Here is a 23,544-nt window from a genome sequence, read left to right on the forward strand (position 1 = left end):
AAAACTCTGCATCCTTTTCCTGTGTCCAGTCTGTTAGTCTATGTCTTTTTATTGGAGAATTAAATCCATTGATGATAAAAGATATTAAGGAGTAGTGATTGTTGCTTCCTATTGTTTTTGATGTTATTTTACTTTTGTGTGGCAATCTTTGGGTTTGTTGAAAGAAGATCACTTTCTTGCTTTATCTAGGGTGTAGTTTCCCTCTTTGTGTTGGTATTTTTTATCTATTATCCTTTGTAGGTCTGGATTTGTGGAAAGATATTGGTTTTGTTATGGAATATCTTGTTCTCTCCATTTATGGTAATTGAGAGTTTTGCTGGGTATAGTAGCCTAGGCTGACATTCGTGTTCTCTTAGGAGCTGTATGATATCTGTTTAGGATCTTCTAGCTTTCATAGTCTCTGGTACAAAGTCTGGTGTAATTCTGATAGGTCTGCCTTTATATGTTAGTTAACATTTTCCCCTTACTGCTTTTAATATTCTTTCTTTGTTTTGTGCACTTGGTGTGTTGACTATTATGTGACAGGAGGAATTTCTTTTCTGGTCCAATCTATTTGGAGTTCTGAAGGCTTCTTGCATGTTCATGGGCATCTCTTTCTTTAGGTTATGGAAGTTTTCTTCTATAAATTTGTTGAAGATATTTATTGGCCCTTTAAGTAAGGAATCTTACCTAATAAAAAATATTTAAAAAAAAAAGTAAGGAATCTTTACTCTCTTCTATACCTAGGTTTCATCTTCTCATTGTGTCCTAGATTTTCTGGATGTTTTGGGTTAGGAGCTTTTTGCATTTTTCACTTTCTTTGACTGTTGTATCAATGTTTTCTATGGTATCTTCTGCACCTGAGATTCTCTTTTCTATCTCTTGTATTCTGTTGGTGATGCTTGCACCTGTGATTCCTGATCTCGTTCCTAGATTTTCTATCTCTAGGATTGTCTCTGTCATTTCTTTATTGTTTATATTTCCATTCTTAGATCCTGGATGGTTTTGTTTAAGTCCTTCACCAGTTTTGTTGTGTTTTCCTTTAATTCTTTAAGTGATTTTTGTGTTTATTTTTTAATGTCTTGTGTTTATCTGTGGTCTCCTGTATTTCTTTAAGGGAGTTATTTATGACTATGTAAGTCCTTCATAATTCCTGCTTCACAAAAAGTCAAAAGTCTGTCAGATATTCTGTGCCAGAAGGCTGAAGATAGATGCTTCAACATTATTGAAATGAACTATCTAAATGGTTAGCTGTCTCTGTCATCTCTATATTTTTGGAATATAGAAATGCGTCCTTGTGCTTCCTGTATACTTGGGTAATATTTATTTACTTCTCAGGCCTCTGATGGGGTTGAAGACTTAGTCATAGTCTTACTATAAGCTTAAGGATTTAAAAGGATGTTCTAGGACTAAGAAGGTAATTTTAAGAGCATAATACAAGTTAAGGTAAAAATTAATTTAGATACAGAATTCTGAACTTACCAAGATAGAATAAATAATAGAATACTTTCTCCTGAGTTGCCAAATACAAACAGACTGGATTTTTTGAATGTAACTTTTCTTAATAATTTTCATAATAATTTCATAATTGTTCCTAGGGTATGCTATTCATTATTATAAGAAAAAGAACCTTTTTTATTTAGACAAAAAAGGGGAATTGTGCAGGTTTAGTCTATTGTTATGTATTATAATGCTAAATTTTATACCCAAAGGTCTAGGCCTATGAGTGACTTCTCATGTTACAAACTTTTGCTGTGTAAACCTTGTTCCTTAATTTAAAACTATTTCTCTGTATCCGATTTTATAGATATTAGAGGTAGGTTAAATGGAGTGACCTGGTTGGAGGAAACCAGGAGGAAAGAGGAAGAAAGATAGGGAAGGAGGAAGCTGCCATGAGGGGAGGGGAACCATGAGCACGTGGCCAGGAGAAACAGTAGGTATCTGGAGTACACCACTGGGGAGGTAGTCATGCTATCAGTGAAAGGGTAGATTGGGTGTAAACCTCCAGTAATTATCAAAGCCAAATAAAGTAACCATAGTCTGAGTCTCATTTATGTATAAACTAGTCAGGGATAAGATTAAGTTGGTTTTAATGCAGTTTGTTTGAAGGGCTTGTTTTAATTTTTTTTTTAATTCGTTATATGTTCTGAAAATAATCCTCTGTCAGGTATATAGTTGGACATGCCCTATAGGACTTCCACAGCTAAGGAGAAATCGGTGAGTGGCTTTAAACTTTAATTACAGGATGACTTTCTTCTGGGGAAATAATTCAACTGTTGACTTTAGGTTGGAGGTAAATACTAAAGCTCTAAAGGTTCTGTGGCTCTTAAAAAGTGTATTGCACGTCCCCCTAATGGCAGATTATCTGCTTAATAAATGTTTTCACCGAATATTTTGAGCTCATTGTTGAGATACACTGCTCAGAAAATTTAAAAAATATACATTATTTTCAAACTATTGCTTCTTGGTTAATGTACCTAGTTACCCCAAAGCTTCAGTGCAGGTGTCTAGTGAGATTGATATTCTTTTCACGGCCATGGAGCAAGGAGTCATTTTGGTTGTTACATCTTTTTGTTTAAGAAATACATTCTAGGGAGATGGCGGAGAGTGAGCTCAGAGGTTAGGAGATCACTCCTCTCTTGCAGAAGACCTGAGTTCAGCTCTGAGCACCCATATTGTGCGGCTCAGCGTTGCCAGATAGAGTAGTGGTCTCTTTCTTCGCAAACCAGAACTTGTTTTTAATTTTAACAAGTTTCTATAGGTGCCTCCTCTTCTGCCAGCCAGGAGCTTGACTGAGCAGCCGTCAGCTTCAGAGCAAATCCTCTATCAAGAGAAAGGTACTGTGCTGAGAATTCAGACAGGCATTACCATTTTTATCAGTAAAATATTTAAACTATTATAATATATATAATATAGTAAAATATTAAAATATTATACTGTTTAGACATAATGTATACTTACTGGACCACAACACAGAAACCAGAAAAAAATTTAAGATTTTCTTAATTGCAATATTTATCATTATGGACTGGATCCAAGCGTAGCTTAGACATGATACAACACACCTGTATTGTTTCCAAACAAGGCAGCTGAGTTATATGAAAAGTGGGGATTCACGTGTAAGATCTGAGTGTGTCCAATAAGTGGTCCTCCTGTCTGTACTATCATTAGATTATTTACCATCTACTAGGTACTGGAAAGACGCAGTATTTTCATGAACAGATGTCTCACAACAGGGAATTTACAGAAAGCCAAATAACAATCGAACCTTTTCCTCCCCTGGAATTAGCTCTGGTGATAAAAAAACAAAAAAACAAAAAACAAAAAACAAACAAAACAAAACAACCAACCAAACAAACAAAAAAACATTACTCCACAGAAAAAAAATTCGAAGGACAAACAAAGCACTTGGTAAACACACTGTTGAAATCCTCAGACGAGAGAATTTTATGTCTACTGAAGATAGAATTCTCCCTTTGTAAAAGATACTGGGAGGCCTGCTTCAGCATAGCTGTATAATGTTTTTTTCTCTTAAAACATTTAAACATTTAAAGCCTTAGTAATTTTCTTGGCAAGAATAAATTTCTGACTTCATTTCTCTCAGTTCCTTTTGAAAACATCGTCTCTGCCTTTTTTTTTTTCCCTTAGCAGATCGAATTCTTTTGGTTTAGTGGATTAATTGTATATTTGTTTGGGTATTATAACTGCTCAGCATTGTGAATTCCGTTTTATGTAAGTTTCTGCCTTTTTATTAAAACCACAACTCACATCAACCTTACAGCTCTGGCGAAGAGCCCCGCCCTCTCTGACAAGAGGTCCCGCCCCTTCTTTCGGGCCCCGCCCATCCTGCATTTGCTAAAGCTACGGGAGGCGGGGAAAAGAGAGAGGCACAACCACCGCGAGACTTCAACCGTCTTCTACCGGGACCTCAGGGACGGGACATGCGCAGAGGTGCTTTTTGAAGCCAACGCCGGAGGGGCGGAGCGTCCCGACCGGTCTTGCGCGTTCGCCTGGAGCGAGCGCTCCCGCTGGCCTCCTCAGCTGGCGCTGGCGGCTTCCGGCGCGGGTGCCGGGCTCCACCCAGCGTGCAGCGCGCGTGCGCAACTCCCGCAGGTGTGTGTGGCGACTGTGGGCCGGGGATCTGCAGCCTGCGAGGAGGGCCGGGCCGGCGACAGGTGCCTGCAGAGCGGCTGAGGTAGGTGAGGGTGCGTGCCGGCTCTGGGGTTAGAGTCGCGGCGGAGGGAGGCTGGCTCTGCGCGTCAGGGAAACTCCGAGGGCTCCTGCGCAGCTCCGGGAGCGGGAGTGATCGGCCCTGCGAGGCCCCGCGGCTCGGCCCCAGCCGGGACGTGGGCCGAGCCCTTCTCGCGTGGGACGGGTACTTGGCTGCCCACGCCTGCGTGCTGAGGCCCTGTCACGAGCTGTCCCTCCGGCTCCTTCTTCAAGGATAACTTGCCTTGCAGGCTGGCGGTGCGTGGGACGACAGGTAGCTGGGAGGGATGCAGAGGCCGCCAAGTTAGGCTGGCGAACTCACAAGCATTACAGTCGCCTGCAGAAGCGCCCTGGCTCCTGTGCATTGTGTGCACTTTGTCGCTGCAGGTAGCGCTAGGTTGGTGAATGAAGATGTTGGTTTCTGGTTAAGGTACCCTGTGGGAGGATCGGTATTGTTTACAGTCTTGCCTTTTCACCGTGGTGCCTTTTAATCCACTTAGCTTGAATTTATCGTGGCAAGTCTTTGTTTTTCTCCTACGTGTTTGCCTTTGCTCCTGTATTTGCCTAGGTCCCATGATCGCTATCACCACCTTATTCTTTGTCTAAGCTTTTACTCTTTGTCTCAGTTAGGGTTTTTCTGCTGTGAACAGACACCATGACCGAGGCAAGTCTTATAAAGGATGACATTTAATTGGCACTGGCTTACAGGTTCTGAGGTTCAGTTCATTGTCATCAAGGTGGGAGCATGGCAGCATCCAGGCAGGCGTGATGCAGAAGATGCTTAGAACTCCACATCTTCATCTGAAGCCTGCTAGCAGAATACTGGCTTCCAGGCAGCTCTTGCAGTCACACACTTACTGCAACAAGGCCACACCTATTCCAGTCGGTCCAAACCTTTGAATAGTGCTACTCCCTGCCAATCACACTGTTAATCCATAAAACCATTTGTGTGTGTGTGTGTGTGTGTGTGTGTGTGTTTCTTCCCTCCTCTGTATAAGGACCGATCGAAGTTTTGTTAACGCTTTGGGATTGTCAAGCTCATTGGAATTAAACAGAAGTGGTGTGGGGTTAAGTACAACTAACACGTGAGTCAGGCATTTATTTCTGATGTAGTGAGAGGTTTGTCTTCCTCGTTGTTGGCCATCAAGTATAGTATTATAATTTGTCTTCTTTAATGGAATTGTTTCTTAACTAAAATTTTCTACCAAACATGAGTGAAACTGTCACAACATTTGATACATGAGATCAGGGTTAAAGTGTTTCTTACCTGTTAGTTTTCTCCTTGAGGTGACCAGTTACCAATCCCTTCTGATGGGAAGACACAGTGGGGTGTTCTTGTTGCAGTAGCTTGGTCACACCTTGTTGCTCACACCTGGGTAGATAAGAAAACAGACAGGATAGGAAACAAGACTGGTCCCCCAGGCTCGGCAACCAGCATCAAACTCCCTACTCCTAGGCCCCATCTCAGTTCTGACATGTAATCTGTGAGGAGCTTTTATGGCCAAAGCACAGCAGCTATTATTTGACTTAAGTCTTCTTATCAATTTACCTGTTTTGAAGAGTTCACGTTATATAACAGACTTGAAGTTTTGTGTAAGGGCTACTGAGGAATGTGCCTAGTATCACAGGGTTATTGTTAAGATAAGGAACTGGGTTAGGATGTGATTCATGAAATGAGGATATTTTCACTGTGAATGAAAGTCAGAGTCTTGTGTGTGAGAGTCCTAGAAAATATCCAGTAGAGGAGTGAGGCCCAGCCTAGGTTTGTGCACATTTGGGCTGTAAGCCTGGATATTGCAATGTTTATGTTTTTGTTTGCAAATATTTCCTTATAAAAGATATATCACCTCAATGTTGGTAACCTTCACAGCAAATGTACATTGCTAATTTTTCTGGAGTCTAGATTTGCAATTAGCCAGAGGCTTTAACCAGACTTGACTGTATGGGGTCTATTCTCTTAGATTTCCTGTCTTTATCCTGCCTCACATCAGCTATTCCATTTGTCATTTAGAATTCACATTTACTTATCAAGAAAGTGAAATCGTGAAAATGAGCAGCCGAAGGAAACGTGCTCCCCCGATGAAGGTCGATGAAGAAAGGCAACAGCAGCTTCACTGGAACATGCATGAGGACCTGAGGAATGAGCCGCTCACCATGATGGTCGGGGAACAGGCCTGTTCAGATGCAGACTCTTCTTCTGATTGCATCATCATCGATGAAGACCCTCCTGAAAGTGCACTTCACAGAGATAAGAAGAGGCGTTCGGAGACTGTGAGCATCTTAGAGTCCACTGAGAAAGAGACCCGTTTGTCTGTGACTTTGAATGTTACAGTTTCTCCCTATCATGTGGATCATTCTTGGAAAGCATTTCTGGGAGATTTTGCTCTTCAGCTTCTCCCCAAAGAGAGTTTAGTTGAACATTTTTCTGAAAGGACTTTTACATTGAGTCCTTCAGAGTCAAGCAGTCAGTTCCTGATCTATGTTCATTCAGAATGTAAAAATGTAGATAAACAAGAAAATGTACTTGAAGGATCAGCCAGTGTTTGTAGCAAGGGAATTCGAGTGGAATCCTCCTTCAATAGTGACATGTTACAGGATTTGGCCTGGCTACAGAAGAGAAGAGGAATAAAACTCTACCAGAGACCAGACGGCACTCACACAATCAAGGTACTCAGGGTCTGTGGTGTTGTGTAAGGTTCTACACTGGTAATTCATTGATGTTAACTTAGAAAGTCTCAAAACCCAGCAGTAAGCCCCTGTTTAAGTTTCAAAGAATAACTTTGTATGGGGCTTTAAATAACTGTAAAACTGTGTCTTCCTGCCAGTCCCAACTAGCCAGGCTGTGCTTTCCTAAGGAGACTCCCCTGATTTTTTCTTCCTGCCTCTGTGCTCAGTTACCTGCTTTGGTTCTCACCATCTTGCATTATAATACCTTCTATTTTCAAATCTTTTGTCTATTTTGTTTCAGAAATGGTATGTTTGAAACATGACTTAATTTCCTGATCGTAAAACTTAAGTGTAACCTTGCTATTCTGACTTACAACTTGCTATCATATGTCTTGAATTTTACCCTTTGTCGCTATGTTTTTATTTGGCTCCTGAAATTCCAAAATTTGTCTCCCAAACATATTCTGTCTTTCTGTCTGTGCTTTTCTTGATTTCCTCTTCCCAATCTCTGATAGTCAATTCAGAAAGAATGCATGGATGCATAGAGAAGGTTTTTAAGTCCCAGGCGTGGTACTACATATCCTTGCCCAGTGTATCTCTTTTCTTTTTTCTTTTGGCTACTTGTGATGGTTTGTATATGCTTGGTCCAGGAAGTGGCATTATTAGGAGGTGTGACCTTGTTGGGTAGGTGTGTCGCTGTGGGTGTGGGCTTTAAAACCCTAGTCCTAGCTACCTGGAAGCTAGTCTTCTCATGTTTGCCTTTGGAACTAGATGTAGAACTCTCAGCTCCTTCCCCATCATGCCTGCCTGGATGCTGCCATACTCCTGCCTTGATGATAATGGACTGAACCTCTGAACTTGTAAGCCAGCCCCAATTAAATGTTGTCCTTATAAGAGTTGCCTTGGTCATGGTGTCTGTTCACAGCAGTAAAACCGTAAGACACTGCTTGAAACACACTAAAGGCGGAAAGAAAAACCCTAAGAAATTGTTTCATCTTTGTGTCACTGAAATGTTTTTCTTATTTCTCAAAAGAAATTATATTGGTAGGCTAATTATTATTTCTGAGGAGATCTGGTGTGTTTAGGGTGGAATGGCCATAGATTTATTTCTGACTAACCTAAAGAATAGAGAACATTTAAAAGCATTGTACAGCAATTAACTTCCCTGGACAGTGGAACTCAACCTTGCAATTCCCTGTCTACTGATTTTGAGGACCAGAATTTTGCTGATAGCAGGAAAGTAAGAAATCATAGCCTATGTGTCTGTATTCTACCCTTAAAACCATGTCGTAATGTCTTCCATTTTCCCTGACCTTGATTGGGCTAAGTATGTAAATATTTAAGCCATCTCCAGGTGAACAGAATGTAAATATGTACAGTTCTGAAATGGAATCTTTGCCACTTGTTCCAGTGTAATGTTGCTGGATTCTTAGAAAAAAAATGAAGGATTTCAGTCTTTAGGGAATTAGCCCAGGATAGCTGGAGGAATGAAGAAAATACATTGTTTGCCATTAGAAATCTTAAAAATTAAACTATTTAGACTACTTCATAGACTTTCCATTTTAAAAATAAAAACATATGAGGCTAAATAAAAGTTATTCTAAATTTCTTTTACTCCTAAATATCATTGTCTCTACTTAAATGTGAATATTTCCACTCTTAGGATTCAACAGCTGCATTGTCTTGTAAGTTAAGATACTTACCATAGTCAAGGTCTGTTTTCTTCCACTTTTACTTCCTATGACTGGATTGATCCATTATAAGGACTCCCAAACATAACCTCAAAAGGCTGAGCTAGGAAATGCCTCCTTGTACCATGCTTCACTGATTATTCAGATGCCCATTAGGTTTAGAAACCAGTGTCTTGGTGAGTAGAGTTGAGGTTTTCATCACACTGTGTTTTGGTCCCCTTTAAGGGAGTCTTTGAACGAAATTATGAAAACTTAAGTATATCTTCTGCCTGTGGAGCAGACAGTGTTAAAACCTTTAAAATAGTGAATCTGGAGACTGGAGAACTGGCTCAGTGGTTAAGAGCACTGGCTGTCCTTGCAGAAGACCAGAGTTTAATTCCCAGCACCCACATGTCATCTAACAATCATCTGTAACTCCTGTCCCTGGGTCACCACTGTCCTTGTATAGCCTCCATGGTCACTGCACACATGTGGTACACAGATATAGATGCTGACACAAACACCATATGCATTAAAAAAAAAAAAGGAAGAAAGAAAGATATAGTGACTTGAAAAAGCTTTTCTGTGTTCTTATAAAGAATTGTATACTCCCAGTAAAACGTTATGTGTGTTAATTCTTTGTAGGTTGGAATTTACATTTTGGAAGCTGGCCTAACAAGACTAGACTTCATGAGTGATGCAGGTTCCAGAATGAAAAAGTTCAATCAGCTCATGAAGAGAGTGATGGAAAAGTTACATAATTTCATTATTCCAGGTAATTACCAAAGTAAGAATTACAATTGCATTTTAGAATTGCCAGTTTCTCCTCAACTTGTACACATAACAGCCTGAAAAACAAGTAATAAAATGAAGAAACTTGAGTGCTCTTTATGCAGTACTGTGTAACAAACTCTGAAATACCTTACTGATAACAATTTGTAATTGCTTAGTATCATGCCCAGCATTCAGAAATGTTTGTAAAATCAATAGACAAAAAAAGCTAAAAGCCACTCAGAACACATCTGAACTAGCTGAATTTCTATTTATTTATGTATTTATTTCTTAGCTGTCCTACAAAAATTTTATGAAGCTGGTTGATGGATTTTCTTAGCTATTCTGCAACAATTTTTAATAGTCAGAGATTGTTGCTGGCCTTTAATCTGTTTTCCTTTGCAGTCTGATAAAGAAGCTCAAGAGGTGCATCATTCCTATAAAGGCTTGGTGGTTTGTTGGCAGGACATGGAATTCTTGGTTAGCATGCACCTAAGGCCTATGAATATTAGTAAATGTAGCTCAGTGGTAGAGATAAAACAAACAAAAAGCACTGCTGGTTCAATACTGTCTGCCACAGATAGACATGGGGAGTGACTGGGGGGCACCTAGCTCTGCTGCTGGAGAAACAGCTTGATTCTCCAAAGTACAATGGCGCATTTAAGGTGCTTGTGTTTTCAGGTATAATTTTTCTTCTCTCATTCCTTTCTTTTGTCTTGCTTTTTTTGGTGCTGGTTTTGGTTTTGGTTTTGGGGTTTTTTTTAAACATTTTTTCTTCTTTTTCCTTATGTGCTAGATGTCAAACCCAGCACTGCACACATGCTAGGCAAGGGCTACACTCCTGAGCTATAGTCTCAGCCCTATACATTTTCATGTTAGAGTGTTTTGAAAATCTACTTTTGAACATAGTGGGTACATGGTTGCCATAGCTCATTCTTTCAAAACTTCACAATACTAGTAATAGTGACTTTGCAAGTTAGAGATTTACAGGAAAGAAATTATCTTGTTTCATAATTAGAAATGCTATCAAATACATCTAGAGTATTTTTTTCAGTTATAAAAATTTTAGCCAGCTATGTTGGAGCACACCCCTAAACTGCCAGTGTCCGGGAAGGGAAACTTCAAGCTTAGCTCTCAATGCTTGATGACATTAATTATTTTGTTGTTGCAGTAGTAAGAGACAAGTGTATAATTACTCTGTGTGGTTGTGATAATCCTATGTGATACTTTGTATTGAAAATAATTTGTAGATTATTCATAACACTCCTAGTCCTTGAGCATATTAGATGCATTTGTGCTCTTTGAGCACAAATTGAAAGACTAACTCAAGTGTGTGTGGGTTTTTCATTTTGTTTAAGTTACAGTGTGAATCTTCTACAGGGCATTCGTATTTGTAGTAAAATGGGATAGCCTGACGTGCTTACATTAATTAATCTTTCAGCATGTCTCTTCACTAATTCCTGCTGCTACCAAAGGCCTGCCCTTCCTTCTCTGCCTGAAAAATTAATGAACCTTTTTTTTTTTTTTTTTTTTTTGGTTTTTTGAGACAGGGTTTTGCAGTGTAACCCTAGCTGTCCTGGAACTCACTCTGTAGACCAGTCTGGCCTTGAACTCAGAAATCTGCCAGCCTCTGCCTCCTGAGTGCTGGTTTTAAAGGCATGCATCAGGATTTTTTATGAAACATATAAGGATTTTTTTATGTTAAGATATAAAAGTGATAAAATAGTTTATAAATTACGGGTGAAATTCATACTCAGTTACCCATATTTATTAAATACTTACAAGAACAGAACATGTCAGTGTCTCTGAGGTTCTGTGACAGGTACACAGGTGATTGAGAGAGCAGATATATTACAATCAAAGTATAAAATAACACATGAGCACTGAGCAGAAAATAGATGGCATGCAGCATTTGAATGCTTTTAAAGAATGCATAGGTGAATATTTTTTGAAGAGGGATTTCCAGTCATGGAATACACAGAACAGGACTGTGGAGCTGGCTGGCTGCGTGGGGTTTCCTGGAATAAAGAATAGTGGTTAGCAAGCATTGTGTAGCACATGCATCTCCATTCCTAGCCCCTTGAAGAAAACTGAGCCGTGAGGCTCTTAGGTGTGAGACCAATCCAGAGATTATTGAAAAGTGTCTAAAAACACACATGGGAAGGGTTTAAAAAGAAACAATTGCTTGTGGCTTACAATGCAGACTCTGTTATATACCTTTGTTGGATATACAGATGTGCTGGAAGAAGATGAGGAGGATTCAGAGAGAGAGCCAGAGGGTCAGGATATTGATGAGCTCTATCACTTTGTGAAGCAAACACACCAGCAAGAAACACACTCAGTCCAAGTGGATGTCCAGCACCCTGCATTGATTCCGGTCCTGAGACCTTATCAGAGAGAGGCCGTCAACTGGATGCTACAACAAGAGCAATTCAGAAGCACTCCTTCTGGTGGCAAGTATAAGATGCTTAAAGAAGGGCTTATCAGGAGGGACAGCGTTAGAGATAGTTAATAGTGGGGCATGTATTGGGGTGACAGCAAGTAATCATACTGAAAGGAGAATAATTTTCTCTGTCTTTCAGAATAGATACCTAGATAAATTAATATGTGACTGTTCTTATTTTTAAGAGTTTAAACTACTTCTTCCTTTCATGTTCCCTGCTTGTAATTTCATTTGGAAGGTAGTAGCAGGAAGATGGGGAACTCAAGTCACCCCAGGCTGTGGTGTGGATTCCAGGTCAACCTGTTTGGGCTACGTGCCTTGCTGTCTCAAAGGAGAGAAGGAGAGGGAGAGAAAGAGGGTGGGGGTGGGGGTAGGGAGAGGAAGAATCATGACTTGTTTACAAAGAATTGCTTTTAGAACTTTGTTAATTATATGTAAGAAACTTTCCTAAGAAACTTGACAGTAAATATTATCAACAGACAGCAGATTTGCAAATGTGACTGATTTTCCTAGTTTATATTTTTTGCTTTCCCCACAAAATAAATAAAGCCAAGCGATTCATTGCAGGGGTGTACTTTAGTAATAACTTTTTTTTTTGTTTTTGAGGCACAATCTTGGTGTAACTCTTGACTATTCTGGAACTCAATCGCTATGTAGATCAGGTTGACCTGAAGCTCGAATTAGAATTCATTTTTCTGCCTCCTAAGCACTGGACTTAAAAGTATGCATCACTAGGCTGGCACTGTTTTTAAATGAGTAGACAAATTCTGAGATTTTTACATGACTGTACAATGAGTTATTAACAAGTTCTGATTCTTCTTGTATAGATTTACTTTAGTTAACTACAGATAATTTCTTCCAAGTATTCTAGCAACCTAACTTTTTTTTTAAGTTTTCCTTTAGGAATTATCAATTGATAGGCAGTATTATTTCTTCTTGCTCTTTATCCTGTTAATACCAATACATTTGTCTTCTCCTCCAAATTGCCTTCCTCATCTCTATTTCCCTATCTTCTACATTCTCATTCATTCATATTCTTCCTCATTCTCTTCCCCTATCCTGAAATCAACATCTAACTGTGGAGTTGGATGCTATGGTAAAGTTTCATAATCTGTATGTTTTGCTGCCTAGCTCTCATTCAGTCTTTTCCTCATTATTATTTGTTTGGGAAATTGTTAGTCCTATAAAGTCCCACGTAGACCATATTATTTTTTCTCTAAAATAAAATAATTTTCGGATACATAATTTCCATAAGGAATAACTTACATACAACAAAACAGTTTGATCTTAAAGGTAATATTTGATGTATTTTAACAAATCTGTAAACTTCGAGTCAACAACCAGTTCTTGTCAGGCTTCCACCAGAGTGACAGAGCGTATCTGAGAAAATCATCTCCGGAGAATCACTCAGTGAGATGGTTCAGTGCAAGGATGACTAGCCTGATGGCTTTGAACCCGAGTAGACATTAGGTGTCTAGAGGGAAGAAATACCTTGTTTCAGAAGTAGAGGAATGCTATCAAATACATCTTATCTAGCTATGGTCGAGCACACTTTAGCCGCAAGTGTTTGGGAAGGATTACATCAGTCTTAGATATCGGTACTGATTATGTAATTATTGAGTTGTAATGGTATAAAGTAAGTACATAATTTCATATTGGTTTTGTACTGAAGGTAATTCTTGATTATTCAGTGTAGTCTTAGTCGTTGAGCATATTGTGTGTGTTCACAGAGTGTACACTGCAGCAGTGACATGCAGCTGAGGAGCCCCTCCTCTCTGAAACAGAGAGAGGGGACCAGGTCTAGAAACAATCCCCAAGGCCAGTTTCAGTCAGGACCAACTCCCTTTACTTGGGTATCATTTCCAGTTTCTACTCGTTTTCAGAAAGCCCTCAAATTAAACTATAGTAAACACATAGAAACACAGGTCTGCACTTAGCAAATGCAGAAAACCCTTACCACGTTGGAATTGGTGCTATATATTAGTTTTCCCCCTCAGCTGTTTGTTGTACTTTGTTCTTCTGTGCTATTACTGGCTTATGCGTCTGCAAAAGCAAAGGGAACTGACAAATAGTATTAGAGGAATACTGTGAGAGGTAACTGTGGCATTTCCCGGATGAGCCTTCTCAAGGATGTGAGTCTTCTGAATCAGTGTCCCGTGCCATTTTGTTTATCTTAGTATCACTATTGACAGGAGAAAAAAAAATCAAAACAAAAGCTCTTATATATTATACTTCTCTTTAGATAACTCCCTGCACTTCTTATGGCGAGAAATTGTTACACCTGATGGCTTGAAACTCTACTATAATCCATACACAGGCTGGTAAGGCAAAATCTTATATGTCTGATTTTTATAAAATATATACAGAAAAAAACTCTGAGAATTTAACACAGTGCTCAGTATTGAGGAATACTAAAAGTCTTATATATTTCTACAGTTAGGATAGACTTAGAATTAAAAAGCACTTGCCATTTTCTCAGTGAATACAATTATAATAGACAGAAGCTGCTGAGCTATCAAGACTGACAGAGATGACTGGGCATGGTGAGGCATGCCTTTAATCCCAGCCCTTGGGAGCTAGAGAGAGTAAAGGAGAGATTAGATTTATGTCTCAAGTAATGTCATTTTTTTATAAAGGCCAGCTTTTATACTTTTAATTATCAATTTATAGATTTAAGAAATGTGATGAACTTTGAGCATAATTAGTGAATCAGTATTTATTATCTTTTATATTTTTAATCACAGACTCATAAAGACCATAGAGGGAAAATCCTGCCTTCTAAAATATTATAAAATTGCATATATTTATTCTGTGGCCAAGGATGGAGGGGTAGTGGTGTACCATTGAAGGTAGAAGATGACTGTGTTTTATCATGTTTACCATAAGGACTGGTGGCAGTCACTTTTGCCTAGTTATCCATCTTGCTAGACTTGCTAGACTCTTTAATTATAGATGAGATAAATGTTGATTCAGTGCTAGCACCGTTCTTATTTCTATGTACTTAGTTGTCTGCTCAGTTATTGTTATTATTTATTCCTGTTAGGTATGATTTGGAACTTTGACTCGTTTCCTCCTAAATGAAGTTTCAGTAAACTTAGTTTCATTCATTTCTTCAGTTCTCTTGGGGAATACTAATAAAAGACAGGATTTTATTTAAATGCTTCTTGGGTTGTATTTTCTCTTAGCATCATTCGAGATTTCCCACATTCGGGTCCACAGTTGCTTGGTGGAATCTTAGCAGATGAGATGGGTCTTGGAAAGACAGTGGAGGTTCTGGCTCTGATTCTGACACACACCCGACAAGATGTCAAGCAGGATGCTCTCACCCTTCCTGAGGTACAGAGAAATACTGCCGTGCTCCAGAGAGTAGGAACAAAGGATGTCAAGAGACCTTACAGTGAACACTGAGCATTTGCTTGGTTCTTGAGTCAACCCCTACTGTGGTTGTGTGAAAATGGCTTGTATTCATGGTTGGTGACCTTCAAGTAACTGCAGAGAATGGGACTTTGGTTTCCTGGGAGGTTTTTCTTAAGTGATGGAGACCAACTAGTAAGGGAGGACTATGCAGGAGTGAGTTTATCAGTCTTCCCTAACCAGCAGGGCTTTTACAGTGAGTCCTGCTGGTGGTTCACGTATCTTGTCACACTAAAAGGTCTATATTGTCACTGAATGAAGAACTGTCTATTCAATTACAGATCTCAGATTCTGTTAAGTAGAACTTAGTCATTGTCTGATAGCTTCGTATTAATAGATTGTTAGATGGAGTAGTTTTTGTATAAATATATGAATTTTAGAGTTCACAAAATATAATTTCCTATACTTCCCAGTAGTAAAATCTGAAGCCAGCACATTAAATCCTGCTGAATTTAGCCTACCAATCAAAGGCTAAACTAGTTAAGAATCTCTAGGAACCACTGGGCCCACAATTTTAATATTTATATAATATGTTCATAAATTCATGTATGCATAATGAACCTTTGTGATTTCAATAGTAAATAGTAAAGAAAAATCTTTATATATCTTTGTATATATGTTTATATATACATATAAATACATTTTTATAAACTTGTATAAATATATAGCTATGATAGGGAAGTTGAAGAAAAGATTGAACAGTTAGGAGCCCTGAGCTCTGGCTGCGGTCCTAGAGGACCCAGGCTGGGTTTCCAGCACCCTCCCATGAGGCAACTAACCATCTGTAACTCTAGCTGCAGCTGATGCCTCTCCCTCTCCTGGCCTCTGTGGGCACTGCATGCATGTGATATACAGATATGCATGTATACAAAATTCCCTTCCACATAAAACACAAATAAATCTTACTTTTAAAAAGACACTATAGATGAGTTAAAGTATTAACATTGTTGAGAGATTTTTAATTAAGCTCATTACATATTTTATTTCTGAACTTTCATTATTTTAAATTTAATGTTTCAATTCTATTTTTAACTGTGTCTTTAAAAGTTACTTTCAGAAATTCCCTACATTTAGGAAATTTAGAGTATACAAATTAAACATGATGGCTCGTTATAAGCTCCAAAGTGAAAAATTCATATATAATGAATGACATTTAGTTATCTCCCAGTTGCATATGCGTATTATGCGTATATTCTATTTTTTTTTTTTTTTCTGAGACAGGGTTTCTCTGTATAGCCCTGGCTGTCCTGGAACTCACTTTGTAGACCAGGCTGGCCTCGAACTCAGAAATCTGCCTGCTTCTGCCTCCCGAGTGCTGGTATTAAAGGCATGTGCCACCATGCCGGGCTTATTCTATTTTTCTAATAGAAGGGATGATTATAACAAATATTTCAACTACCAAAATTATGTATTTCAGGGAAAAGTGGTAAATTATTTCATCCCAACTCACTGTCCTAGAGAAAAAGTGAAAAATAGAGAAATCCAGGATACAGAATATGAACCGAAAGAGAAAGTTCACTGCCCTCGTAAGTGTGGTCTCTTCACGTGACTTCTTACAGTGATTCTTACTGTAGTTTATGTTATTCTTATAAAGGTATTAATAGTAAGCACTAGGTTGATATTTTGGGCTTTTGGGGTTTTTTTCCAGTTGTTTGTATTTACCACAGAGCACGGTTACAAGTTACATCAAATATAAAGAACTGGTCCCAGTACTACTTGCTTAGCCTATTATATACACTTCAGTTTCTTCAGTTTTGTTTAATTTCAAGTGTGGTTTTTATAATTCTTTTTAGCAGATGAATTTTCTTAGAACTCGTAGCATAACATGTACTAGGATATTCAAGAGATTGTTATTTTATAATTTGAATGATTGTTGTGTCATCAAATTAACAAATTAGCCTAAATAATGCTTTGTTAAATTATTTCTACTACAGTAATTTTTCTTAATTAAAGGTAAATTTTTATTACATATTCTTTAGAATAGTAGGTTGTATTAAGTCTTTTATTTGTACCCAGTCCTTAATAAAGATTAAGATTGAATTTCATATCAATTATTTTGAATAATTATCATATCCTTTTGTCTATCCACTGTACATTTAGCTACACGTGTGATGATCCTGACAGCTGTGAAAGAAATGAATGGGAAGAAAGGAGTTTCTATTCTTTCTATCTATAAATATGTCAGCTCCATATTCAGATATGATGTTCAGCGGAACCGGAGTCTTCTGAAGCGGATGTTGAAATGTTTAATCTTTGAAGGTCTCGTGAAACAGATCAAAGGCCATGGTTTCTCTGGGACTTTTACATTGGGGAAGAATTACAAAGAAGATGTATTTGATAAAACAAAAAAGCAGGTAACATCATTTATTAAGTGCATGTACTCATATACAACGCCTTACAGAATAAATGTTTAGGTCCTGCCTTGCCACTGAAGCTTTCAGAGCTTAGAGACAGAAGTCAGAAATGAGTGAGAAAAAGTACTGTGGCAATGACCGACTTAACAGTCCTACTTTCTGAATGTGTCACAAGAGTAACAACTATTTTAGTTACCATTCAACCCTGAGAAGTACTCAATGGAATCAACTCTAAAATTAGTTGGTTTACCTTAAAGTTTAAGGTAAATTGTCTATTGTTAAGATGCTGTCTGCATTTACAAACTTTGCTCCCAGCTTTAGAAATGTTAATGCCTCAAATTGCATATATCTATGTATAAATGCCTCAAGTCTTTTATATAAAGTTATCATATTCCCAACGACGTCATCCTGTAAAACTTTAATATTTTTCTATAAAACTTTTCATTTGGCTAGTAATTTCAATATGCTTTTAGAAAAATAGACACAGTACATGTAAACACCATTAAGGAAAAAATGACGACAAATTAGAGTATGAAAGCCTTTTGCTTGCTTTTGCTTGGCTACTGTAAGAAATAGTAGAGAAAATAGGCACACTTCATCTCTTAGAGCAGAGAGTGTCCAGCTTGTTCCCAAGCACGCACAGCACCAGGAGCTGGGACCTCTAACTGGGGCCATTGTTCTGTATTAATATCCTGGTTCTTCTGTGTGCCCTCAGTTCTGACCCCACTTTGGGGGAGCTCTTCCTATCACCTACCTGGCTGTCACACTCTGACTCTATTACATGCTCTTTGTAGGCACTTCTATAGTGTGCTTTTACTTCCTGTTCAGAGACAGTGCCTGGCCTGGAGCTGATGTTCAAACCATAATGACAAGAGACACCCATAGAAGGCAAAGGTAAAAGTGTGTACCGATGGCAGCAAGTAGTAATCACCCTTCGTTTTATTTGTACTTGGTGATTTGGAATTGTATGTACTCTAGATTTCTGTTTTTGCTTGATTTAAGCAGACTTTAAATCAGAAAATGTTAATAACAAAGGGATAGCTTACCTTCTTCTTTCTCATCAGTACGATACAGGGATCAAGTAGAACCTTTGCTTCTCTGAAGGTTACAGAGAGAGATCTTTCAGAGGATAAATTAGAATATGTTTATCAAGAGCAAGTGTCCTTGGGTAAAGGGTGGTAAAGACACTGTTGACTTTGTTTGTAAAGGATATATGTATATAAAGTTTAGAGTTTAATTTCACAATTATAACTTTATTGATACGTGTTAATTAAACAACACTTTTCATAGGCAGTAGGGAGTCCAAGGAAAGTTGAGAAGGAATTGAGGAAATCAGTGAACAAGGATGCAGATTCTGAGTACCTGCCATCAAACACTTCTGATGACGATGATCCTTACTATGATTACTGTAAGGCGGGAAAAAGCCAGAAGAAGTTGAAGAAGCCTGTTTTACTAACTAAAAAGGAAAAGGGTCAGTCTGTTCATCTGGATTCCCAAGGTGATGCTCCAGCTGCTGGAGTCTGTGCAAGTACTGATGTTCATGCGTCAGAAAATACATGTGTCTCTGAAGACAAGCAAACCCAAGAAGCAAAAGACTGTGCTGAGTCGCCAAACCCTGCTGCCGAGGAGTTAGCACAGTCTAACACTTCAAGTCCTTGTGAAACCTCTGATTACCGCTTTGAGTGTATATGTGGTGAATTTGATCAAATTGGCCGCAAGCCAAGAGTTCAGTGTCTGAAGTGTCACCTGTGGCAGCATGCAAAGTGTGTGAATTATGAGGAGAAGAACCTGAAGGTTAAGCCTTTTTACTGCCCCCACTGTCTTGTTGCAATGGAGCCAGTATCAACCAGAGCAACCCTGATCATCTCTCCAAGCTCCATTTGCCACCAGTGGGTGGATGAAATCAACCGGCATGTGAGATCATCGTCTCTGCGAGTTCTGGTAAGGCACTACAGCTGAAGAGGGGTTAAAACATGTACATTGGTGCTTATTTGTGATAGTTCTCATCGTGGCTGAACAAGATCTCATGTAACCCAGGATAGCTCCAAGGATGACGTTGGAATCCTGATATCCCTGTGTCTGCTTCCCAAGTGCTGCATTATAGGCATGTGTACTATGCCCAGCTCATTTTGATGAGTATGATTTTACTGTTTTTATGCTTTTTCCCCCAAAGCTCTTAATAAAGAGCTTTCATACTTCATTAATAAATGTTTTCATACTTCATTTTTTCAATAAATTGAGGCTTCTGCATGTCAGGTAAACATTCTAGCTTGAGCCATATTGCCATCATCCTCTGTTTGTATATTACTAAAATTATTTGTTATGATACTAGTACTGGTTATACCAGAGCTTGAAGAGAATATTGAAAAGAAGAAGTAGAAGAATAAACTATATTCTTTTTTGACTTCCAGATTTCAGAAGTTGGGAGTATATTATTATTAAGGCTTTTTAAAGATTCTTAATCATCAAGTTGAAAATGTGTTAGTAGAGGCATTTGTAATTTCAGAGAAAGATACAGTCCCAGGGTGGCATAGTATAATTGCAGATGCCATTTAACCTGTCACCTTACTGTCTTTTGGAGCCTCAATTACCTCATTAGAATAATTCAGATATTTATTTGGTCCTTGGCATTTTCTAGGACCTGAGCTCAGGTCTAAAAGCAGCCTCTCATAGGCTTGCTGTGTAGGTTCAATGAGGTGGTCGAGTACTTGCCCAGGGGCATTGCTTGTTATTGTTGGCTGCCTTCCTTCCTCCCATGCAAGTAGTATAGTTTTTCCATAGTTGGACCTGACAGTTTTTTGCCATTGAGCAGCTCTTTTTAGTCTTAGCTCCTAGTTTTGAGCAGATCACTGTGTCCTCTGTGTGAGGAAGAAATAGCACTTAATAGTATGGCTGTTGAAATTTGGAGAAAGTGTTTCATACAGTCTCTGAGACAGGAAGGATACCTCATGAATGATAGCTGTGATTGCTCTGTTTCCCACACCACTGGATTCTCACACCCCTCCTGAGTCGGTCCATCTACCGATCTGCTCACATTCTTTCCCTTTTTTCCAGTTGAAAGAAAGCATTTGTTTCAAAACATTTTTTGTTCTTTGTTCTTTGTTTTTTTTTTTTCGAGACACTTTACTGAATCATTAGCTCCTCTGAGTTAACTGTCAGTTGCATGATTGGTCGTCCCACTAGTGCTGTCACAATTGCTCTGTGATATTTCTATTCATGTTGTTTATGTCACTTGGCTCCCCACTAAAGCATAACCTTTCTCTAGACAGTTGTGCAATTTGTCTATAGCATGTATGGCCAAAAGCAAATTTAGAAAGGGCTCAATTCAGTAGGAATATAAATAAATGAGTATTTCTTTGGCGTGTGCCAACGTTTTCTGTAATAACTCTTGGTGCTGCTTATTTCCCAGGTATATCAAGGAGTGAAGAAAGACGGCTTCTTACAGCCTCATTTTTTGGCAGAACAAGATATAGTTATCATTACCTATGATGTTCTTCGTTCAGAACTAAACTATGTCAATATCCCACATAGCAATAGTGAAGATGGGCGTCGCCTGAGGAACCAGAAGCGCTATATGGCCATTCCCAGCCCCTTGGTAGCCGTGGAATGGTGGAGGATCTGCCTTGATGAAGCTCAGATGGTCGAGTGTCCTACAGTAAAAGTAAGAGTCTGTAACGTCTTACGAGTGCAGAGGAAGGAATGAAGGACGTGAATGGTTCAGTAGTTGGGATCAGTTAACCCACAGTACTGATAGTGTTGGAACATTTGTTGCTAAATACTCTTGTGTTACCAACTATATAATCCTTTGAAATTATTCTAATTCTCCGGATGATACTTTTGTATGGAATACTTGGATATCTGTGTGTGTGACACAGTTCAAAGCCAACTATGCTTAGGGAACTTTAAATCTTCTCACCTAATTTGAAGGGTTAATCAAGTGTTCTCCAGTAGCCTGTAGCAAATGGCTAAAGGAAATGGCCCTTACGTATCGATTTTTATTATAGCTATCACTGTGTGTATGTATGCCTCAGGCATTCCTCTGTTACTCTTCACCCTATTGTTTAAGATGGTCTCTCATTAGATCTGGAACTTACTGAGTTAGCCAGCTAGGCTAGCTGGCTTGCCAGACACAGTGATCACCCTGCCATCATTTCCCAGTGCTAGGATTTAACTGCTGTTGTGCACGTTTCTTTGTACTTTGGTGCTAAGGATCCAACTTCAGGTCCTAGTATTGTGTAGCAATCACTTTACTGACTAAGCAGTCTCCCAAGCCCCGTTATTTATCTTTATTCTATCTCCAGTGACCAGTCTGTAACCTGAACTGAATTGATGAGTCATATCTCCTAGCACAAACGCCCACCTCTCTAGTACAGAGCGGTGAAGGGGGTGTATTCAGTCAGGGTATTTTTCCTTCTCTATATGATTGAGCCAGCCCTGCATCTCTGTGGCTCATGAGAACCACTGTGTTGGGTGGGTAATGGCTTATTGAGTATGACGTTCAACAGCCAGTGTGAAAACTCCAAAATTAAAGCAGAGGTATCTTACCTGAAATGGGCTATCATCGTGGGCCTTTTTTTATTTTCCTGAAATGGGCTATCGTGGGCCTTTTTTTTTTTTTTACCTGAAATGGGCTATCATCGTGGGCCTTTTTTTTTTACCTGAAATGGGCTATCGTGGGCCTTTTTTTTTTCCTGGTTTTTCGAGACAGGGCTTCTCTGTATAGCCCTGGCTGTCCTGGAACTCACTCTGTAGACCAGGCTGGCCTCGAACTCAGAAATGCGCCTGCCTCTGCCTCCCAGGTACTGGGATTAAAGGTGTGCGCCACCGTGCCCGGCTAGTGGGCCATTTTCATGAGGAAACACACACCTGAGTTCTGTGTTTTGTTTTTGTTCATAATTTTCTTTCATTAGGCTGCGGAAATGGCCCAGCGTTTGAGCGGGATTAATCGGTGGTGCATCAGTGGCACTCCAGTTCAGAGAGGATTGGAAGGTAGGTAATACAGGCTTTCCACGGTCACCATACTTGAGGAGCTTACTTATGGGGAAACGTACTGCTATGCTTAATCTTGGTCAGAATCTTTAGTTAAGTGTATTTTTACTCAGAATTTGCTCTTATAGTTTAAAGCAATTAACTTGTAAATGGAACTTGGGTGATGCTTCAGTTTGTTTTCTTGGGGTCAGATACATAGTGAGGACTCCCATTGCTTTAAATTGGCCAAGTGTTGTTGGACCATTCCACAGAATAGCTATAGGTCTCAACTCAACCTGAGTTCCAAAGAAGGTTTAAACCTGAGAAAAAAGGAAAGCATGAGGGAGAGAAAAATTTCATCTAAGGGACACTGAAGAAAATGACAGCTGAGTTGAGATCTGCAGCGCTGCTAAGTGATGGGAGGGCAAGGGTTCTCTGAAGTAGAGGAGCCTGACACGTGAAGGTAATAAGACTGCAGGAGACCTCAAACAAGTGTCAGTGTGGCTAGAGAGCAAGAGCCAGGGCAATCATTCATGAGTGGATAGATAGAGAGAAAACCAAAATAGACGTATTAGATACCATAGGAAAGTACTTTTCTTATTCTTCGAATTTTGAAAATTTGGGAAGTTTTTGAAAAATTGGAAACTATTAGAAGGATTTAGATACAATGTAATAAATTAATCTTGTAAATGAATTTATTTTTCAAAAGATGACTGTCATTGTAACAGAGAATGATTTGTCAGAGAGCAGAGTACATACTAGGATATCAGCCGTTTGGCTGCAGCAGTTAATGGAGGCAGGCAATGCTAGCACTATGGGTCTAGACTAGAGTTGTCTTAGAGAAATAGAGAAAGTGGATAAGGAAAATTAACAAGTTGCAATGTGCTGATAAATTTCTAAGTCATACACATCTGTAAATTATGCTAGAAGAAAAGCATCTTTAGAAAATAAGGTTGTTAATTTATTTCCAGCAGATATAATTAGAGGACCTCAGTGAAGCAGAACTTAAACAATTGGACTGATGTGATCTGAACGATAAATCTCTGATTTCTGCAGATAAAAATGCATA

At 39.0% G+C, this 23,544-nt stretch overlaps 1 protein-coding gene across 1 annotated transcript in view; it reads left to right on the forward strand.

Moving 5' to 3' along the window:
* The first annotated feature begins 4,018 nt into the window (after positions 1 to 4,018).
* The window catches only part of Shprh (SNF2 histone linker PHD RING helicase), a 68,668-nt gene continuing 49,142 nt past the window's right edge, over positions 4,019 to 23,544 (forward strand). Inside the window, exons 1-11 of the mRNA XM_021174217.2 lie at positions 4,019 to 4,174; positions 6,200 to 6,855; positions 9,171 to 9,300; positions 11,531 to 11,749; positions 13,982 to 14,060; positions 14,925 to 15,075; positions 16,571 to 16,679; positions 17,254 to 17,507; positions 18,798 to 19,448; positions 20,917 to 21,168; positions 22,418 to 22,496. Of these exons, the coding sequence (XP_021029876.1) occupies positions 6,238 to 6,855; positions 9,171 to 9,300; positions 11,531 to 11,749; positions 13,982 to 14,060; positions 14,925 to 15,075; positions 16,571 to 16,679; positions 17,254 to 17,507; positions 18,798 to 19,448; positions 20,917 to 21,168; positions 22,418 to 22,496 (2,542 nt within the window). The 5' untranslated portion in view covers positions 4,019 to 4,174; positions 6,200 to 6,237. The remainder of the gene's footprint in view (positions 4,175 to 6,199; positions 6,856 to 9,170; positions 9,301 to 11,530; positions 11,750 to 13,981; positions 14,061 to 14,924; positions 15,076 to 16,570; positions 16,680 to 17,253; positions 17,508 to 18,797; positions 19,449 to 20,916; positions 21,169 to 22,417; positions 22,497 to 23,544) is intronic.

Source organism: Mus caroli, chromosome 10 (genome assembly GCF_900094665.2).
Source record: "Mus caroli chromosome 10, CAROLI_EIJ_v1.1, whole genome shotgun sequence".
Lineage (NCBI taxonomy): Eukaryota > Metazoa > Chordata > Mammalia > Rodentia > Muridae > Mus > Mus caroli.